General features: G+C 36.9%; 1 protein-coding gene and 1 pseudogene across 6 annotated transcripts in view; both read left to right on the forward strand.

The window, feature by feature from the left end:
* Nucleotides 1–8,878, forward strand: part of PHACTR2 (phosphatase and actin regulator 2) — a 230,057-nt gene extending 221,179 nt beyond the window's left edge. For all 6 annotated transcript variants that reach the window (XM_033097869.1, XM_033097894.1, XM_033097904.1 and 3 more), the window contains one exon: nucleotides 6,683–8,878. In XM_033097869.1, the coding sequence (XP_032953760.1) occupies nucleotides 6,683–6,698 (16 nt within the window). In that variant the 3' untranslated portion in view covers nucleotides 6,699–8,878. The remainder of the gene's footprint in view (nucleotides 1–6,682) is intronic.
* A 784-nt stretch (nucleotides 8,879–9,662) lies between these two features.
* LOC117020703 (60S ribosomal protein L10a-like) lies at nucleotides 9,663–19,718 on the forward strand (annotated as a pseudogene).
* Nucleotides 19,719–19,926: the final 208 nt, after the last annotated feature.

Raw genomic sequence — 19,926 nt, forward strand, 5'->3', positions numbered from 1 at the left:
ATATACCATACGTTACTGAACAATTATTCTATTGATAGGTGTTTATGGAATTTTCAGTTTTTCATTAGTAAGACGATGCTATCTTGACTTGCTTTATAAATGTATCTTTGTGCACATACACACGAATGTTTTTATAGTAGTCCCATAAGTGGATTTGCCAGGTCACTGGATACATATTTTTTACATTTTAAAAGATAACATTCTGTGACCTACAGTTTACTAGCATGGCTGGTCGACTCACTTCCATCATATTTGGGGTGATGTTGGTGGTGAGGCATCTGTATTCTGAAGAATAAACGTTAATAGTTTATTTCTCTAAGGTTGGGCATCTTTACATACCTTTATTGACCATTTCTTTTTGATTTGCCCTGACCAATTTTCTTTTGAGTTGTTTGTCCTTTTCATATGGATTAGTAAAAACTCAGATATTATGGATATCGGCCCTTTGCTGCATGTCATGATACTTTACTCCAACCTACTGCTAACATTTTAACTTTTTAATGGTCTTTTGTATAAGTGTTTGCATATTCAAATTTGTTATTTTTTACTTCATTGTTTTTTGTTTTGTGGAGGAAGGCCAAGATTATGAAAGTATTATCTTCAATTATATATATGCTTTTTTTTACACTTAGATATTTCATCCATTCAGCATTTATTTGTGGGTGTGATTCACGAGAGTAAAATAATTTTACTTCGTTCTAAACCAATAGTCAATTGTCCCAATGCCACCTGTTTCCCTCTTGATGTAAGATTCTTCCTTTAATATACACATAGGTCAGTTTTCAGATTCTTTACTGCGCTCAAACAAGCTATTGTCTGTCCTTGCATTTGTCACACTGCTTAATAAGAATAGGTTTGTAGCATATTTTTATATCTGATAGGGTATTTTCTCACCTTCAAAAAATCTATTGGCTATTTCTCTGTATTTACTCATCTATAGAAATTCAGAGTATGCTTCTTGTGTTCCGTAAAGTCTATTGATACCTTCATTGTTTAAGTAAATATTAATACATGCAAACAGGGATGAGCCTCATTTAAAAACAAAATTACAGACTTTTTTTCCTGTAGCAGCTGATATCAACGGTAAGCTTTAAAAGTTTTCCAAAAAACACATTGATTAACACTCTGTAAAATGTCTTTCCAGATATGGAAAAATTAAATATTCATATCACCCAGATAAATATGCCTTGCTTAAGTTTTCTTAAAAACTTGGCAGTAAAGCAAATGTCTACTGCTATTTTTCCATTGATTTATATTACATCATTAGACTTCCATTCCAATACAGAAATATTTTGGCTCTGAGACTTAATAAAAATCATGCTTATGATTTTCAAATTGTTTTCAGTATTTCTTTTAAGAAGAAAAGGTTTTAGTAAACACTGCTGTGTCTAATCAAAATAATACAAAAATATGATGATGTTTTACATTTAGAATATTGCTCATGTAAAACATAGTGGTGCTCTTAGCACCAGCCACCCTTGGAGGAAATAAACACACTGTGGATCATTATCTGCCTCTTTAAATGCAACCAAGATAATAGAGCAGCTCACTTCTTAGCTCTTCTTATTAGCGCCAGACATTATCTCTTATATTAAGTAAGCCTTCCCTTTAAAACCTCAATCTGTTAACTCCCAGGGGATTTAGGGTGGTTCACACGGTTGAAGCAGCCCTGCTCCCTCTGCCTAGGTCCCTCTTTATCCAGAGATAATCTCCCACACAGTGATGTATCAGTCAACACTGGAAGGATCCATTCCCATTTACTTGTATAACTTCCTTTGCTTCTGTATCTCTGGGGAGAGACGCAAAAAACAGGTAATATTGGTTCCCTCTGGAGAGGGGAATTGGGTGGCTAGGGGCAGACATGGGAGGGATTCTTTTCACTATTCACCCTTTGAACCTTTTGAATTTTTGAAACATAGGAATTTACTACCTTGTCAAACACAAACATTTAACAGAAAAAATAAAAGATCTATTCCCTACTCTTTCTATAAAGGAGAATTTCATCATGCTGGCTTTTCTTGAATCATGTACTGGCACTAATATTAATTGTGATATTCTTGCTATTGGGGTACCAAGAAGTCACCTGGGAAATCTCCATCATGGAATAAATTCTGGGACATGTTTGATCTGTAGTGGTAAGGGTGGGAGTGATCCACCCTTTCATCTAGTTCTCCCAGTTTCTCCCAGTATTTTCCAGGTAGCTCTCTGGAATTGGAATGCATTCTAGGGCCATGTATTATCAAAATGTGACATGGTAGGAACTATACGTGTGACTAAAACAAAAATTAGAGTCCTGCACAGAGGAATAAGAAGCCTGCTTCTGCAATAGTATGAAAGTACCATTGGTGCTCCATTTTCTTGCTATCTGGACAGAAACTAAAGATTTGCAAAATGCTGCTTTAACCACCAGAGTTGAAAGCTTGATTCAGCATTCGACATAATAAAATTCTGTCAGGCTTCTCACGTAGAACAAGGAGCAGTGTTTTAGGAGAACTTCCTTATTTGTTTAATGTAAGTGTAGGAGTATGTGCCTACACTTTTAAATAAAGAGGAAATGAATTATTCAGGATTTCTGTGTATATCAAATAGGGAAGTATAGGAAAGTAATAGTTTACATTTGTGAGTAATTTTGTGTTTTACACTATCTGAATGAAATTACAGGAGTAAATTTTAAAAATTAAATTATGAAAGAACCATCTTTATGGAAAAGAATTCTCTTCTGAATTCCATGATTTAAAAATAGCTTTCCCTCCTATGTATTCCCTTTCAACAGTATAGAAATAGGAAAAATACATTGTGATTTTTAACAAGAAGAAGAAAATATAGATAACTTCAAATTTGAATCTCAGGAAAGTTCTGGAAAAAAGAGCAGATGAAAAACTTAAGTATCCTTAGGGCACAGTTAATGTATTTATGGCTCCAGTAACTTGAAGCCTAAAGCCAAAACTGTCATTCTGTCAGGTAGGCAAACTTCTCTGGAAGTAAAACTGAACTTCTCTTTCTAAATAAATGTAAACCACTCAGTAGTAACAAACTTAAGAATAATTTGCATTTTCAGTACCTCTAACCATAAAATTTTGGAGCTGAATTTGAAGATAAGATGCCTAATTTCAGCAGGATTATAAATGTCCTTTTCTGATTGGAAAGTGCAAGAAAATATATGAGGCTTATTTGGTTTTGGTTTTATTTTTACCTGATATGGGCAGTCCAAATGAAGAGAGGGTACATTTCTGACGCCTGGTTCTATCAGCATATTATTGCATTCCCACTATTGGTGGGTCACCTTTCTCTTTTAGCCCTTGAAGGTATGCTGATGTTTTGTGACCTTCCAAGCTATCCGGACTGTGGAACTCACTCTGATGGAATCCATGGGCAAATAGTGTCTGCAGAAAAAAACCAAAAACCTTATAGTGTCTTGCAGTTTTTGGGAATTTAAAAGCAGGACACTTTCCAGGAAAATGCTGGGCTTTAAAAGGTTCTAATTCTCTTTGGGTTCAGTGACCCACTTTGTTACCCAACCCAATTTTTAATTTACCTTCTTCGTCCCACAGACATTCCCAATGGGAAGAGAAAACCTCTCATGTCGTGTTTCCCCAAACTTGTCCTTTGAATCCAGGACCAAATGAATATTAGGACATTGTGGAATGTTTGGTGTGCAAAACCCAGCAAAGTAGGAGAGAGCTAAAATAATTGCTGAATACATGAGATTGTATGTAACTCCTGGAAAATCTGAATCTAACAAACACGGACGTTTGGTACCTCATGGTGTAAACATCCTGCAGGGGCAGCACGCTTGTATTTGTACTGTCATGGCCTCCAGGGCTCCTGTTCCCTCTGCGTGGTGTGGGCACTGCTTGTGTTTCCTGCATAGAGGGAAGTGAGCCTGCTCATTTCAAACCCAAGGACATCACTGGACTGGCTTTCCTAGTAATTGCAAAAATGTTGGTGCAAGGCCCATTCTCACCTATTTCCCTTTGTGGCAAAAAGCAGGTGTTTCTGATACAACTGTAGTAATCAAATAGTCTGAGGGTGTGTAACAGGACTTTTCTCTGGTCAAAATGAATCAAAACTGACTGGCAAATGTAGAAATTCATTTGCTCACCTTTTCTATTCCATTCTACCCACAGGACTCCAAAATAATCCTTTGAATGAAAGTATGGATGAAGGCATGTTTTGATCTCATTGTCTAGTGTAGGTTAAGAATACAAAATGGGGAGCCTGGCACCTCTACTTACCAGCTCTCGGCCTTGGGCACATGACTTAGCATCCCTGTGCCTCAGTTTCCACATCTGTTCAAAGGGGACACAGGAGCACCTACCTATCTCATAGGATTATTTTCAGGATTAAAGTAGGTAATATGTGTGTAGCAGTTGAACTTGTGCTGGGCACATAGTAAACATTAGTAAATATTAACTATCATTACAATTATCTGCCTCTCACATTTTATATCAAAAGTTTGATTTAAGAGGTTTTCAATTACTCTTGAAATATTTTTATAGAATTTTTATATTTTTCTTCAGGTTATGGTCGACTTCCTAGAAAGCATGATGGAATGTCCTATCGGATGGGTTATCATAGATTAGCATACACTTAATTGTGATTAATTTTAGGGGCCTCATAATTGGATTCTTCAGTTATATAGAATTATTTATAGAAAGAATTAAAAACTTTCTAAGTTCATATATATAGTATATTGGTTCAGTTGTTGATGAATTCAGCAAATATTTTTTGAGCACACAGAATGAGCCAGAATTTAGAACAAGTCCGATAAGGTCCTGGCTTTTACGTCCTCACTCTCACGTGGTTACGTTCTAGTGAGGAAGAAAAACCATTAACAAGTAAAGAAACAAACAGGTAATATCAAATTGTGCTCAGTATTGTGAAGAAAATGTAACGCTGCTGTGAGAGGGGGCAAGGGAGGGTATAGCTCGGAGGGCCAAGAAAGGGGTCTCCTGAGGAAATAAAAGGTATTCTGTGATTTAAATGACAAGAGGAATCCATCGGTGCTCTTGGGAGAGAGGAAAGCATTCCGCCCCCAAAGGGGATCAACTAAATTAGAGAGAAGATCGAGGACAGAGGATCTGAGGTGGGAACGAACTTTCCATGATCAGACCCAGGAGACAGAAACAGTAATATTGTGTCTGTTTAACAAATGTAGAGCATCAGTGTTCACACACCTGCCCAAGCTTATGGCCGGGGTAGAGTTAAGAACTGAACTCAGAGTGGACACATTTCTACATTAGTCACGTATGTTTTGGAAAACTTGGTATATCTTATTTTTATTGTGACTTTTGGAAAATCAAACATGCAAAAGTTGTATAACAAACCCTGTGCATCCATGACGCAGCTTCTCCAAGTAAAAATTGATGGCCAGTCTTCTTTCACTTGTTCTTATGCATCAGCACAAATCTAGAGAGCATTTGGGGACAAATGATTGGAACTTAGGGTATGTGGGGGGTAGTTAGGGAGATTTATCTACAAACATGGGTTTCTAGACAAAGGAAAGACCGCAATCACCACTCTTAAGAAATGTACATTTTATTTGATAGGGAATAGAGAACAATACAATGATATTAACAAAGAAGAATAATTGAATGACTGTTTATGATGATGGTGGTGCTAGTCACAGTGTGGGCCATAGAACTGGTGTCCAAATCAATGGGCCTGGGACAGGGAAATGAATTCGGAGAGTGGTTTACTGGGGCAAGTGAATGTTAGATTAGATAAGACAAAATGCTGAATAGAGTTGCATAAATGTGGAGTCACAGAAGTAGGCCGAAGAGGTAGACAAGAGAAGGCCTTATGCAGAAAATGGCATTTGAACTTGGTCCTGAATACGAAAACAGAGATGGAAAATAAAGGCAGGGGCTCATACGTAATATTAGGGAACATCATGTTCAAAAGCACAGGCTGCGAAAAATTGCAAGGGACTCGCGTGGAGGGCTGTGAAGTCCACTAGCTAGCTAGCATGCTGCTCAAGTCGTGCCAGCAAAAGGTGTTGAGGGCTTTAATGCATTCAGAAATGGGCAATTGAGGCAGGACTTGATGACTGATGGGATATTGAAGGATGGAGGGGAGAAATGAGTTGCAAATCTGAGGTTTTAGGCTAAAAATATCTTAAAAGATAGAACATTGTAACAAGTTAGAAAGTTCAAAGGCAGTTTTATAAGGAAAGATAATTTGTATAGTTGTGCACATGCTTATATTGTGTATGTTGCCTGTAGAACGTTTGGAAGGAAATGCCAGGCAAGCACTTGGAAATTCAGGTGTAGAAAGTAGATTTGGATTCATTGATGAGAGGCTGAAGCTAAAGAAATAGTGACTATTTGTTGATGTTTTCCTTTTATAACTACAAACCAAGTGTAACCAAATCCTTTATGAAATAATCTCACTCTGCTCAATTCAGGTCAGAACATGACCGTCAAGGAGAATGATGTTTTGTGTATTGATTGCTCTGTATCCTGGATGATATAACCAGCGTCTTTTGTACAGGGGGCTGTCTCTACTTTCCAACCTAACGTGTAAGAGTATTCTGTTCTGACAGTAGTTTATAACAGTAATTCAGGTGGGAGATGTCCAGAACCACCTGTCATTACAAACATTACCATACCATATTCAGTTCATTGAATGTGGACTGTGCTTCTGTACCGCAGACTCACAGAGCTTCCATTTCTTATTTCAGGTTTCATCGTCCGTAATGAAGTGTGAGACCCTGGAAACATAGACTGACCATCTTTGGGGGAAGCCTTGCTTCCCGAATAGCTGATATTGCACTGGGATTTGAATGTGTGTGTTTCCGTTTATCTTGTGGTGAAGGAAGCATGTAGAAAGTGCTCCCCACTCGTGCAGCCTAGAGAGGGGCCAACAAGCAAAGGGACGGGTACAGTGACCTGCTGTCCAGCATGCGTACTGATGGTAAGGGACACCATTGGTTACACCATTTATTCTTCATCAGGGGTTTTAATCAAAGAAGATGAGCAGAAGACAATCGCTGGCTCCCTTTTATCAGAAAGCCAAATGTTAGAGTGCGGGTTTAAAAAAAACAAAAAACGAGGATTGGAATGGCTGGGCCCTGGAAAGGGGTGGGGGTTGAAATCAGAAAGAAAGAGAAATATTTCATTATGTTAATGAAGAAAACAGAGAATTGAAACATAAATGTATTTTTGAAGTAGGCTTTTGATAGTTGAGACCTTATTAAGGGATTTGGAGATTTCATCACTCAACATGGATTCCTTAAAGACCTGATCCTAGAAGAATATTCTTGTTTCACCATTATGTGATACAGTATAGTACCATTATTTTATGTTGTGCCAGTGAATCCAATTGCCAGAAATAAGTCTATGTTTTCATGCATCTTTTTCTTAAATGCGAGAGGCTTTTCCTGACTCTTATCCAGCATGCTTACCCAAATTTTATTGCATGCTTTAAGTAGCATAGCTATACACACTTTACATTTCTTTTTATACTCCTCACCTAATGTACCAACCTTCCACAAGGATAACAGGACTGGGAATAGAGTCAGATGTGATGTGACCCAATAAATCTAGCAAGCTTTAGAAATAAATGTTTTGGTCTTTCCCTAGCTTGATTATCTCCAAGGTCAAAATAACCATCCTTGATCTAAGGAAGATGATATCGACAATCACATCTTTTTCTAAAAAATCTGAATCCAAAGTTAAAACTTAACCAAAATGCAAGTGTTCTGCCAGCAGTTAGCTCTGAGCGAGAATTCAAAGGACTGCTTATTTTCAGTGCTGCATAAAGTTGGATCGCTGCTATTAAAAAGATAAAGCACATGGATTGAAAAAAAAATACCCAAAGGCTTAAAAGAACACAGAAATTTTCTGCTAAGTTGAGAGTGAGAAGAACCCCATTTTGTATTTTAACAGTCTGCAGATTGCATCCGTAAATATAGCATTGACTTTCAGTACAAAAAAAATCAGAGTTAATTAAAGTCATGGAAGGTTTCCCGATGAGCCCACAGTCAGTATTGTTTACATTAAGAAGCTCTTCTTGTCATCTTGCTGTTTTCCACAGAGTCACGGGCACAGCCCAGCTTCTGCTCCCAAGTCCATATGACCATCTATAAATACAACATTGCATTTAATTGTTCTTTCACAGTTGTTTTGTTCCCCTTTCATTAAATTACACATGAGATGTGTAATAACAAGACAAGACCTAAATAGACTTTATTTTATTCTCAAAGCTTGGACTAGAATTTTCTGAAATAATTCTGGTTCATAATATAGAAAACTGTAATTTCCAGTTTCAAGCAAAAAGCAACCATTTCGTCTGGTGGACAAACTTGGATCCTGGCCTCTATTGATACTTTTATACTTGAAATTGGATGATGTTGCTTAAAAATAAAAAATAAAAATTAGCCCCAATTAGCCTATTACAAAAAGCCAGGAACATTTTTAACTAAGAAAGTTAACCAGCCTTGTTGCACCTTTTGCCTCACTCAGCTATGTGCATTAATAAAATAAACCTAGATTTCTGCACTGTTATCATTTAATTAATAGGGTAAGACACATTTTTGCTTTGAAAAAATGTTGTACATGCCCATGTGTCTTTCTCTGGCTGAGGTTTTGTCCATTTCATAGTGTTTACATCCATCCATAGACATGAACTATGTTCTAAATTTTTGGCTGAAGTCATCCTCTTCCTCATTTTATTATCATTTTTTTGTTTTGGGAAAAATACTGAGGAATGTAATGTTATTTTAATTTTCTCTACGTATGATCTTCAAATATTGTTTTGATTAATCACAAGGCCTCACCTCCATAAAAATGGAAAATGAGACAGCACCATTTTATCAATCAGGATACATGCCCAAGAAAGTCTCTCTTTGGTTGATAAAAGGAACGATTTTTCTCACTAGTGGTGTGTGTGATGCAATTTTTTTTATCCCCACAATGAGATGCACCCAGTACAAAAATGAGAATTTGGTCTCTGGATACATAGTTTTTCTTGTATGATATGTCAGCTTTATGAATTACCTATGTTTTTCCTTCATACTGATTTACATGCTTAGAGAAAATTTTAAAAGAGAAGTTTAAAAGTCAAAAAAGTTGAATCGCTGCTAGTCTAATATTTCAGAATTGGAACCACCAGTTACTTCATTAGATTGATACTTTAAATAAAAAGCTGTGGAAAGACTCGAAGGATTATGAACTAAGATATATTTTGCAGAATAAAACTCTATTTTCATAGCTAAATATAAAAGGCAGAAACACTGCACATCCACCCCAGCAGCGCGTCTGGAGGTCTCTCACCTGGCAGCCCTGAAAGGTTGCAAAGGCTTGGACCTCCCCCGCCTCCATATAATTATGCTTCTGTCTGAGCATTTCTGCAACGTTAGCATTCCTTCCTACAAGCCAGCCAATGAGCTGCAGTTCTGTAAAGAAAATAAATGTGTGTGAATCGTGTTGTTGTAACATAGCTCCAGGTTTGTCCCTATTTAAAGTGCAACATTAGGCCGAGGAAGTGTGTGGTTTTTTCCTGAGTCCCCAAGGTACGGTGAAGGAAAAAAAACAAACCCATCTCCAGGTAGGTCCCAGGAAGGAAAGAACTAGACAAGACTGTAAAACCCAAAGTGGTCATTTCCATCTTTCTTAAAATGGAGAGAAGGAACATGAACATTAAGGTAGTAAGAAGATACCATGGGCTTCATCAGCATTTTCCTGGCCATTACCAATGAAATCTCTGGTAATCAGCGTTAATTTAAGGCAACCTGCCTGATAATTTCCTGTGTATGTGAAATGTCTTGCATTTTTTATGGTCAATATAGTTCATCCTTATGTTAATTCCTTAAATTATTTAAATGAAATCTACAATATTCAGAGAACCATTTTTGGTATCTCAGTAGCTGTTTTAAATGGAGGAAAAACTCAACTCACCTATATCTCTTTGATTTATCCGGAAAAACTGACTTTCTGGTTTCATTTTTTATGTCTTTTATTAGCATAATGATTGTTCACTCATCTTTCTCTAGTGTTAGTAAATACATTCTGCAAGTAGAAAGTTCTGAAATTTAAATGAAAATCTATTTAAGAAAGGAATTGAATACACCCTTCAAAAATGACCTAATATTGAAAATGAGAGATAAGTCCTTAAAACCCATAATTTGGGACTTACACCCTGCAATTAATTCAGTGCTGCATTAGAACTTAAAAAAATACACTAGCTTACACTTCAAAGAGAGAAAAATCTGCATTAACCCTGAATATCCTGATATGTACCACTTTTTTAATACATAACAGGCATTATATTTATACTTAATGGAGTCACACAAACACAACCTTTAAAAATTATACTCTAGTCACAATAGAAAAAAGCAGTCTTGTCTACCACATAGTAGATAAGAGTAGTATGCCTACATTTAAACAGTGAAAGCTTTCTTTTCCTCCTTTCTTTCTCAAAATGGTCTTCAGTCAGTCATTTTTTACGTGGTCCCAGCAGCACATTTCACAGTGAGAACACTCCCTCAGAGTAGGAGAGAGAGAATCAAAATTGTACATGAGACATAAATCTACGTCACTTCATCAGTGTGGCAGCTTAAGCATTCCTAAATTCCAATCATATTTTTAAGCCTGACTTACTAGTGAAAGTATATACTTTGAGACAAAAATTAATTTCTTCACGTCATTAAGAGTATGCTGTGAACACTAAAGAACCACTTAGATGCCATTTATTTACAAAGTTGTCTCTTGGCCTCTTGAAATAGTTAATCTTCCACTATTGAGTATTTGCTCTCTACTTATTGGTGAGCTGTATCACATTGTTGTATTTGACAAAGCAGAATAAACTTCTAAAACTGAAATATGTTCTAGAGGGGAATATAATGGCAAAATTAATCATCAAATTAATAGGATCATTTCTTGAGACAGAGCACATCTCCAGATAGTTCAAACTCAAGTTTCAAAGAGCAGCATGGGACTCCACTATAATTTGAGCGTGACCAAAGGGTGGTGGGAACAAAGTTAGGACACTCCCAAACCATTCTCATTTTTTTTCTCAATCATTAAGCTTTAGTCTGTATGGGAATGTGAACCACCATTAGCCTTTCTAGAAAACAACCAAAACATAGTCCACTTAAGCTTTTTCATAGTTCCCTTAGACTTTTCAAATTAACAAATCCCATTGTATATGTTGTAAGATTTCTGGCACAAAAAAAAAAAGAAAGAAAGAAAGAAAAAGAAAAATTGAATCTCCTGTGGCAACTCTTCCCACCAAAAGCCAACCCTATTGGCAAGGGCCATGTTTAGCTATGCTAGGATTTGCTACACACACACATTATATATATATATATATATATATATATATATATATATATATATATATATAATTCAGCTTGTCAGATTGCTAGTACAGCTGTGTATAAGAGCAAAGCACTGTGGATTGGTGTTTCTTAGTGGGGATGCTGTTGGAATTTGGAGCTGGGCAATTCTTTGGTGTACAGAAATGTCCCACACCTTATAAGCGGTTTACTGTACCAAGCCCCTGCTGATTAAATGCCAGTAGCAAGCCCAGTCATTGTAAAAACCAAACGTATGAAGACCTCCCCACATTCCCAGGTTCAAATGCCCTCCTGGGAGGGCAGTACCACCTCCCTTCAATACCACTGTCCATTGCAATTTGAGGACACACAGGAAAAAGTGCCTGTCAAAATATCTTCTTGGCTTGCCTTGCATTCATTTCTTTGGGCTCTGAATCATTTCTTCCCCCCTTCATTTTGACCTTTTATTTGCCAGTTCTTCAGGGCGGAGGTGACTGGTTCGCCATTGGCAGTTCTAATGGGCATAGCACTGGCCAGTCCCTGCATGTACGTACACGAGAGATGTCACATGAAGCAAATCTTTCGTTTGTTTGGCCGCACCATTTTACTTCCGAACTCCACTGTTGCTCATAATCTTTGTCCATGTCATGAGGCCTTGTGCGTGACTTAACCACAAACGAGATGGCTGACAATCAAAACAAAACCTGTGGTCTGTGAGATCACCATTAGATTTCACCTGGTAAGGTGCACCCCATGCGTTCAAAAACGGTCCACTGGTTATCCTATTAAAAAAGCATTTAATCCACATGCAAATGTTTGAATTCCCCCTGTGTAAATAGAGTCATGTGGTTCAACTTTTTTAAGATTTGTGAATGCTATGAAGGAAATGTGGGTTAACTGTGGATTGCATGCACATTGTTTATATTTCAGTGATCACCCTGCACAAAACAAAACGAGTTTTACCTAGGTGCACCATTATTAAATTATACTAACAATACATAAACATACTTACTCTCTTTGTCGCTTTTTATCACCAAAATTGAATGGTACATGTGTTTTGAAATGATGTGGATTAATTGTGGCTAATAGAATGGAATTAATTTAGCCACTATAATTTTATAACATACTTAAATTTTTAAATATCTTTTTTGAGAGAGAACAACTCAAAGTTGATAAAGGTGGTTATATTGTGAACTTTTCGATGGTGCTTAAGAATTCGTGTCTTATTATAAATACCAGTGTTTGTTTGTTTGTTTTTTGTTTTTAAGAATCAATTGAAGGGAGTAAATGAGGCAGAATGCCACTCCACCCTCAGGTCAATTTTATGGTATGTTAAAATGCCAATAATATTTGTGCCACTTGCCAAATTGGGGGGGCTTTTCCCTTACTGAATGCTTTTGTTAGAGTTCATATTATTGCATCGCTTAGAGAACTTCCACAAGGAGAAGTTGCCATTACAGTGCTAACTACATAGCATTAGAAAACAATCTGCATGAATCTAGGGTCAAACCACTTTCATTACTTAAAATATAGGCACTATTTTTTTGTTGTTGATATTTTAAAGTATTCCTTCTGTGGCTTAGAAATGTGCCAATGTGTTCAAAACATTCTGCACCGATTTCACCAGGTTTAGTACCTACCAAAAAATTCAAGCTAGTCATTTTTTTCTATGTAACAGTTATTTTTAAATAAAGCACTCTATCTGTTCTTTTTTATTTCGAGCTTTGGTTAAAGTGATAAGGATGGTAAGCTGTGATCATTATTAGACTGACTGACTGATTTCCAATGAGTGATCTAATCCTGCATATTACACAGGTATAATATCTGTGAGTGTACATAACTGGAACTGTACACCAACTAACATGACAGTTTCTCTTTTTCATTGTTGTTGTTATTGATCTGTACTGTATTATAGTATGTGGGTATAAATATCTGCAAGTATACACACATATGTATATGTATTCCACTATTGTAATCTGAAAGACTATGTATTATCTTTTTTATTCTGTACTGGTATTTGTGTTATTTAAGAAGCAAAATTATGCTCTATTTAGTTGTATAATATTATAGGATACTTTGCTGTGCACAATTCCAAGTGCCTTAGAACATGGTGTAGCTTACTTAGTATACATAAATGCAAATATGTATAAAATTGGGAAAAGTTACCTCAATAAAATCATTGGGAAATCCCCAGCTTTAGTTTGTTCCGATTTCTATTGTATTCAGACAGTGCTCAGTCTTTTTAAGTTAAAAGCTCACAGAATTCTCACCTGTAAAGCAAGAATAAGACAGCTTTTCTAATTGCTTGTTATTTCAACTCCCGTCTAACTGAAATTTTTTTGTATGTAAGGCTTTGTGATTTGTACCTTTATTTAAAATCTCTGTCTAAGAATTACTGCTTTAAACAGCAACTTACAGTATATTTTTAAAACTTGCTGTCTTTTTATATCTGAGGGTATTTGCTATTGATGTTTATTGGCATTGTTATGTATAAAATAAAAGGTAGTTCCTTTAGCATTTATAATATAGAAAATAAACAAGACTTCCTCATGATGCTTACTATTTAATGTACTATAAGCAAGGAGAAAGGTTGGGGACATATTTTGACCAGAAAAGGAAATGGAATATACCTTCCATGTTCTCACAGTGGATACAAATGGTAGCTTAGCCTCCCTGAAACTCCAGAGCAAAGGTATGAGAGGAAAATCAAAAAGCAATTTGGGTCCCATTATTCTAGACAGAACACATATGATGAGATTAGGACAAGGAAATTAAAATTGGCGCCAGCTATTAAAACTTAGCAGTACATCCTGAAAGTAGGGGTAGTAGTTCAACAACCACTTTCCATGTTTGCTCTTACTAAAGCAGGTTCTACACTGAACGTTACTTTCTAAACCCCAGTGGAAGAAAGAAATGGACAATGTTTCATTTTACGTAGTACTTTGATGGCATCAGATTTTTTGTGAGTGAACGCTTCGCTGGACCTCAGCTCAGGCACAGCATGGAGTCACTGCTAGTTGGCTGCTGTCCACATACAAGCCAAGTCCTGCTCAGTTCATGAGCTTTAAACTCTTCGCCCTTTAAAAGCTGGTGGCTACATTAGAGCATATAACACTCTAATGAAAAGTCTAAGAACCTAAAGTTTCTTTTGTTTATAAAGTTTTTTTGTTTCTTAGCTAAAAACAATTACCATTACTAGGATTTTAAAGGAAAAAAAACCAGTGAGGTGATAACTTTTCATAATTCAATTAATACCCTAGGGAGGAGAGAACTCGTATTTTCAGGGCTTGTGGACCTAAGATTTGTTCCTGGATGGATTTTTGTCCTTGGTCAGCCCAGGTCAGACAATCTGGAGTAGGGAGCAAAGAATTTTCCTGAATTGTTCATGTTGGTGTACTCAGCCAGTTCACACTAAGCTATAATCATCTTTCCCCACAGTCAGTTAAGTTTGTTACATCTTTAGTTCAATCCCTGATTATCTCTGATATCTTGGTCATTAACTCTCTGAGTTTTCCCCCAACCAATTCATTTTATAACCCTGCTACCACATTATTCTTCCTAAGGACAACTCTCATATTATTCCTACACAGAATGTTCCAGAGAGTCATGCTGCCTAGCACCAAAGGACTCCCAGGTGCTTAATCTAACCCTCCAGATTTGTAGTTGCACACAGACCACGGTTCCAAATTACTCTCCTTTATTTCTCACTTGGGCCAAATTGAACGATACTCATTTTTTCCCAAATACAATTATGCACTCTTCCAACATTACAACTTTTTTATGCCTTTCCCTCCAACTGGAATTCTCTTTTATTTATTAAAATCCCACCCATCCTTCTAGGAAGGACTCAAATGTCTTTTCCAGCTATTGCATTATAGTTTCTTTAAAGTCTTAAATGGCATATATAAATTTAACAGATTTTCTTTATAACTACTTCAAAATCCCCAAATGTGACTATAACAAGCATGTGAACAACACTCTAATATATTTATAAATACAGTAAATCAAATTTTCTTAAACATTTCAGTATTATTTACAAAATCAAAAATATTTACCGTTTTCAACTTACAAGTCTAAAATTATTTATGTAGTTTAAATAGGAATCGTATACCTAATTGGTCCAATTCTACAATATTCCAGTTTTTAAAGAGATTATGAATACTTTAATACCAAGTACATGTAGATTGTCTCAATAATTACAAAACAAACAACACAAAAATACTACTTTTGGCTTTGATTTAGTATCTGCATTTAATTCTAAATGTTCCCAGGCTTGTAGAAACACTTAACACTAAGAAAGCAGATTTCACATATTGAGGCAGTTATTGGATTGACGATTCACCATTTGCTTAATATTCAAAAATCCATGGCTGAGAAATGCATTCTATGGGCTTCATACTTTCTAGAAGAATCTATTGGAACCACAGAGACATATTCAGACCATTTCTCAATCCCTATAACTTTAAGGGTTAAACCAGATTAGAACTCCATCCTAAATAAACTAGAGTTGTATTCAGGATGGTACTATTAAGTATGAAAGCTGAACTGAAGATGGCAGCTAAAGGGATGGAAAACTAAAGAGCATAACAATGGATAAATCTTGAAGGTCTTTGTAAACCTTCTAAAGGTGTTTGGAATTTATTCTTAAGACAAGAGGGATCCACTGAAGTATTTTATTTAAACTCAGAGATAACATCCTCAGATCTGCCTTAACAATGTAGAGACACTGGATTGGAAGCACAATATTGGAAGCGTAGAGACCTTTACTATTGCCATAATTTTGCTTGGAGGTAATGGTGGCCTCAACTAAGGTATTAACTATTGGAATGAAGTGACACAATGAATTCAAGGGACAGTTGAAGTGACTGTTGCATATAGGAATTGAGGGAAATGGAAAAGTAAAGACTACACCCATGTATCTGGCTTGGGCAACTAGGTGAAAGCATAGAGTTAAATTCACAAATTAAATGCATGCATCATCTAATTATCCCATGTTTTTAAAAAGTTGTCATGTTTCAATAGTGTCTTTGTCACTTAAATGAAAGGGAACTGATAATGATTTGTGAGCTTTTTATAACCTAAAGCTAGAATGAGTGCAACAGAAATACACCAAAGAATACTCAAAATTCACTTTATAATTTAAAAGGTACAGTAAAGAAAATTAATTTGGATTAATGTTTCCAAAGAGTATTCACCAATGAAATGTATATACTTTTGACTCCTAAGAACAAGAATCTGAACAGAAAGCCAACCAATATCAAGAGTTTCTGTAGTTCAAAAGAATTTTAAGGAACATTCAATTACTAGGGACTAGAAGCAAGTAAAAGAATCTAAATATGTAATATAAAGGATCTGAAAGGTACCAGAGATTGAGGGGAAACAAAAGGACTGGGATTCAGGAAGCTGACAAGTTGGGTCAAAATGCAAGCTAACAGGTTCCCAGGATGTGAACCTATTTGAGGCAAAGCACACATTCCCTGACAAATCCCAGATACTGGGGAGGGTCTTGGTTTCAGGCGATGGCCATCCTGAGGCAACAATGAAATTAGGTTGGTAACTACACCTAGCTGGGAACAGGACAATCACTCACTTCTGCTGAGCACTGACCACCAGCGAGACACAGGCATTTAACACACATTCTCATTTAATCCAACAACAAACCTACGAGGTATTAATGACATTAATTCCCATTTTACACTGAAGTGAGTAAACAGAAGCCACCTTGCCTCAGGTTATACAATAAGAGTAAAAAGAAGCTCCTTTGGGCCGGCCTGGTGGCTCAGGCGGTTAGAGCTCCATGCTCCTAACTCCAAAGGCTGCCGGTTCGATTCCCACATGGGCCAGTGGGCTCTCAACCACAAGGTTGCCAGTTCAATTCCTCGAGTCCCGCAAGGGATGATGGGCAGCGCACTCTGCAACTAAGATTGAACATGGCACCTTGAGCTGAGCTGCCACTGAGCTCCCGGATGGCTCAGTTGGTTGGAGCACATTCTCTCAACCACAAGGTTGCCGGTTTGACTCCCGCAAGGGATGGTGGGCTACACCCCCTGCAATGAGCAATGAGCAAAGGCAACTGGACCTGGAGCTGAGCTGCGCCCTCCACAACTAAGACTGAAAGGACAACAGCTTGACTTGGAAAAAAAAAAAAAAGTCCTGGAAGTACACACTGTTCCCCAATAAAGTCCTGTTCCCCTTCCCCAATAAAAAAATCTTTAAAAAAAAAAGAAGCCCCTTTGTCCCAGGTTATACAATGAGAGTGAAACAAAGCCCAGAAACTAAGTTCAGCTAGAATACCAAGCATACTACTGTTATTTAATATTGTGGAGAAAGTTTTGTGCTTCAGTGGAAAACGATGCACTTTTTAAACAAGCACTCCCTCCCAATTCTTACTTTATGTGAGCTTTGCACTTTTCTTTGCCTTTGAGCTATTTTACAATTTTGTAAATTATAGAAAGCTGTCAGTAATGTAGAATAATTCTTGTCAGTTTTGTCTCCATTTGCACATTCTTCTCCATATTCCTGCTCTATAACTTTGTTCTTCAGATTGTCCTCTGAACTAATAATATTTTACTGATTCCCTCCTAACAATGTGTTAAATATAATCTTTAACATGTGCTCACTTTATATATCTGTATATATGTATGTATACATATGAATGTGTACATGTGTACATACATATGTATACATATATATATAGATATGTCATAATTCTACCATTTTTTAAAAAATCATCCTTTAACAATATTGAACCAGATTATATTAGTATCTAACCTGCCCCCTCTTTGGTTTTTATATTTAAGTATCTTTACTTTTATACAAATGTAATACTTCAAATATTCACTGCAAACTGATATTTCACTGATATTCACTTCACTGATATTTCTTCACTTCACTGATATTTCTTTATATAAACAGTAAAGAAATATCTCAAATAGAAATTGAAAGTTTTCTGCAATCCCAGCTCCTCATTAGCATTAGATAATTGCTGTGGGCAGTTGGGTGCATAGTCAACCAAATGTTTTTCTGTGCTTGTACTATGATAGTCCTGTGTAAAATGTTTTTTTTTCTATTTATAATTTTTAACCAAAAAAATGCCATTTACCATGGCATTCTGCAAACTGCTTTTTTTCCCACTTAATAAGTGCCCGTCTACGTCCGTCTGCCTGTTCCTCAGAGCCGCATCACAATAGACCACGGTATGGATGTTTTTGTTTAATCCCTTACTAACGGAATTTTAATTTTTTTTTTCTCTTACAGTGACTATACTGGTGCATCCATCTTGATGCACTTAACCCTCTTTATAAATTAAGTACTTCCATAAGCTCTATTAATATTGTCAAGCATGTAATTTATATAATAATTCCTAAAGTTACTGCTTCAGGATCTAGCAAGTTTTTTGGGAACATTGGTTTCCTGGTGCATTGGGATCCTCGGGTGATGCTGATAGACACCCACTGCTGAAGGTGATGTAATTGGGCCTTGGATGAGAAACACAATTTCAGTAGGCAAGCTGATTTTATACGGAAATAAAAAGAAAAGTTTCAAATCCTAAACCAAACCTGAAATTCTGTCTAATCATTTTGAAATACATGCCATTTATTACAGCAGAGAGCAGAAGTATGGTTTGGACGTATTATCATTACTATAATATTTCAGTTATGGGTGATTTTAATGATAGGAAATAACATTTTTCTGTGTTAAGACAAGTCAGGTCTCTTTTGCCATTTTTGTGGCGCGAGGCACACTCTCCGAGGTGGTGTCAGAAGTCCTTCAGTGGAAGCAGTGCAAGCACCAGAAGGTTTTGGAGACGGTGGAGCTGCTGATCAGATTGAAGATCTATGACCTTGGGAAGGACAAATGCTTCTCAGGTACCGTCAGGCTTCAATCCACTCCCCGCCCCAAATTCTGAGTATATATTCTGGGAGACCAGCAGCACTGTGAGGAGGTGGAAATCTGACAGATGGACTTAGAGGCGCTGAAGAAATTCAACAAGAATAAGGAACTGGTTATAATAGAAACATAAATAAATATAAATATATATAAATATATATTGTTTGAAAAGGAAAGATTCAAATAACCAAACGCTCATTTGGCGGGGCGAACTGGTCAGGAAGCTGGACAAGAAATATGATGATTTTTTGACTTCAGTCTCTGATTAAGCAGATCCCATGAATTCTGGGCCGAGGCCTGAATAAGTCTGGCAAGTTCCCTTACTTGCTGACCCACAGTGAGAACATGGTGGCCAAGGTTGATGAACTGAAATCCCTGACTAAGTTCCAGATAGAGAAGGTGCTGTCTGGCAGTGAAGATGGCAGATGACTAGCTTGTGCACAGCATCCACTTAGCTGTCAGTTTCCTGGTGTCATTGCTCAGAAAGAACTGGCAGAACATCTGGGCGTTATACATCAAGGCACCGAGTAAGCCCCAGGGCCTGTACTAAGGCACAATTTAATAAATCATACTGCTACCAATTAAACAAAAGAGGCTGGCCTGGTGGCTCAGGTGGTTGGAACGCTGTGCTCCTAATGCCGAGGTCGCCGGTTCAATTCCCACATGGGCCAGTGAGCTGTGCCCTCTACAGCTAAGATTGTGAACAATAGCTCTCCCTGGAGCTGGGCTACAGTGAACAACCGGAGGTTGGCCTGAGC

Source organism: Rhinolophus ferrumequinum, chromosome 3 (genome assembly GCF_004115265.2).
Source record: "Rhinolophus ferrumequinum isolate MPI-CBG mRhiFer1 chromosome 3, mRhiFer1_v1.p, whole genome shotgun sequence".
NCBI classification, from domain to species: Eukaryota; Metazoa; Chordata; class Mammalia; order Chiroptera; family Rhinolophidae; genus Rhinolophus; species Rhinolophus ferrumequinum.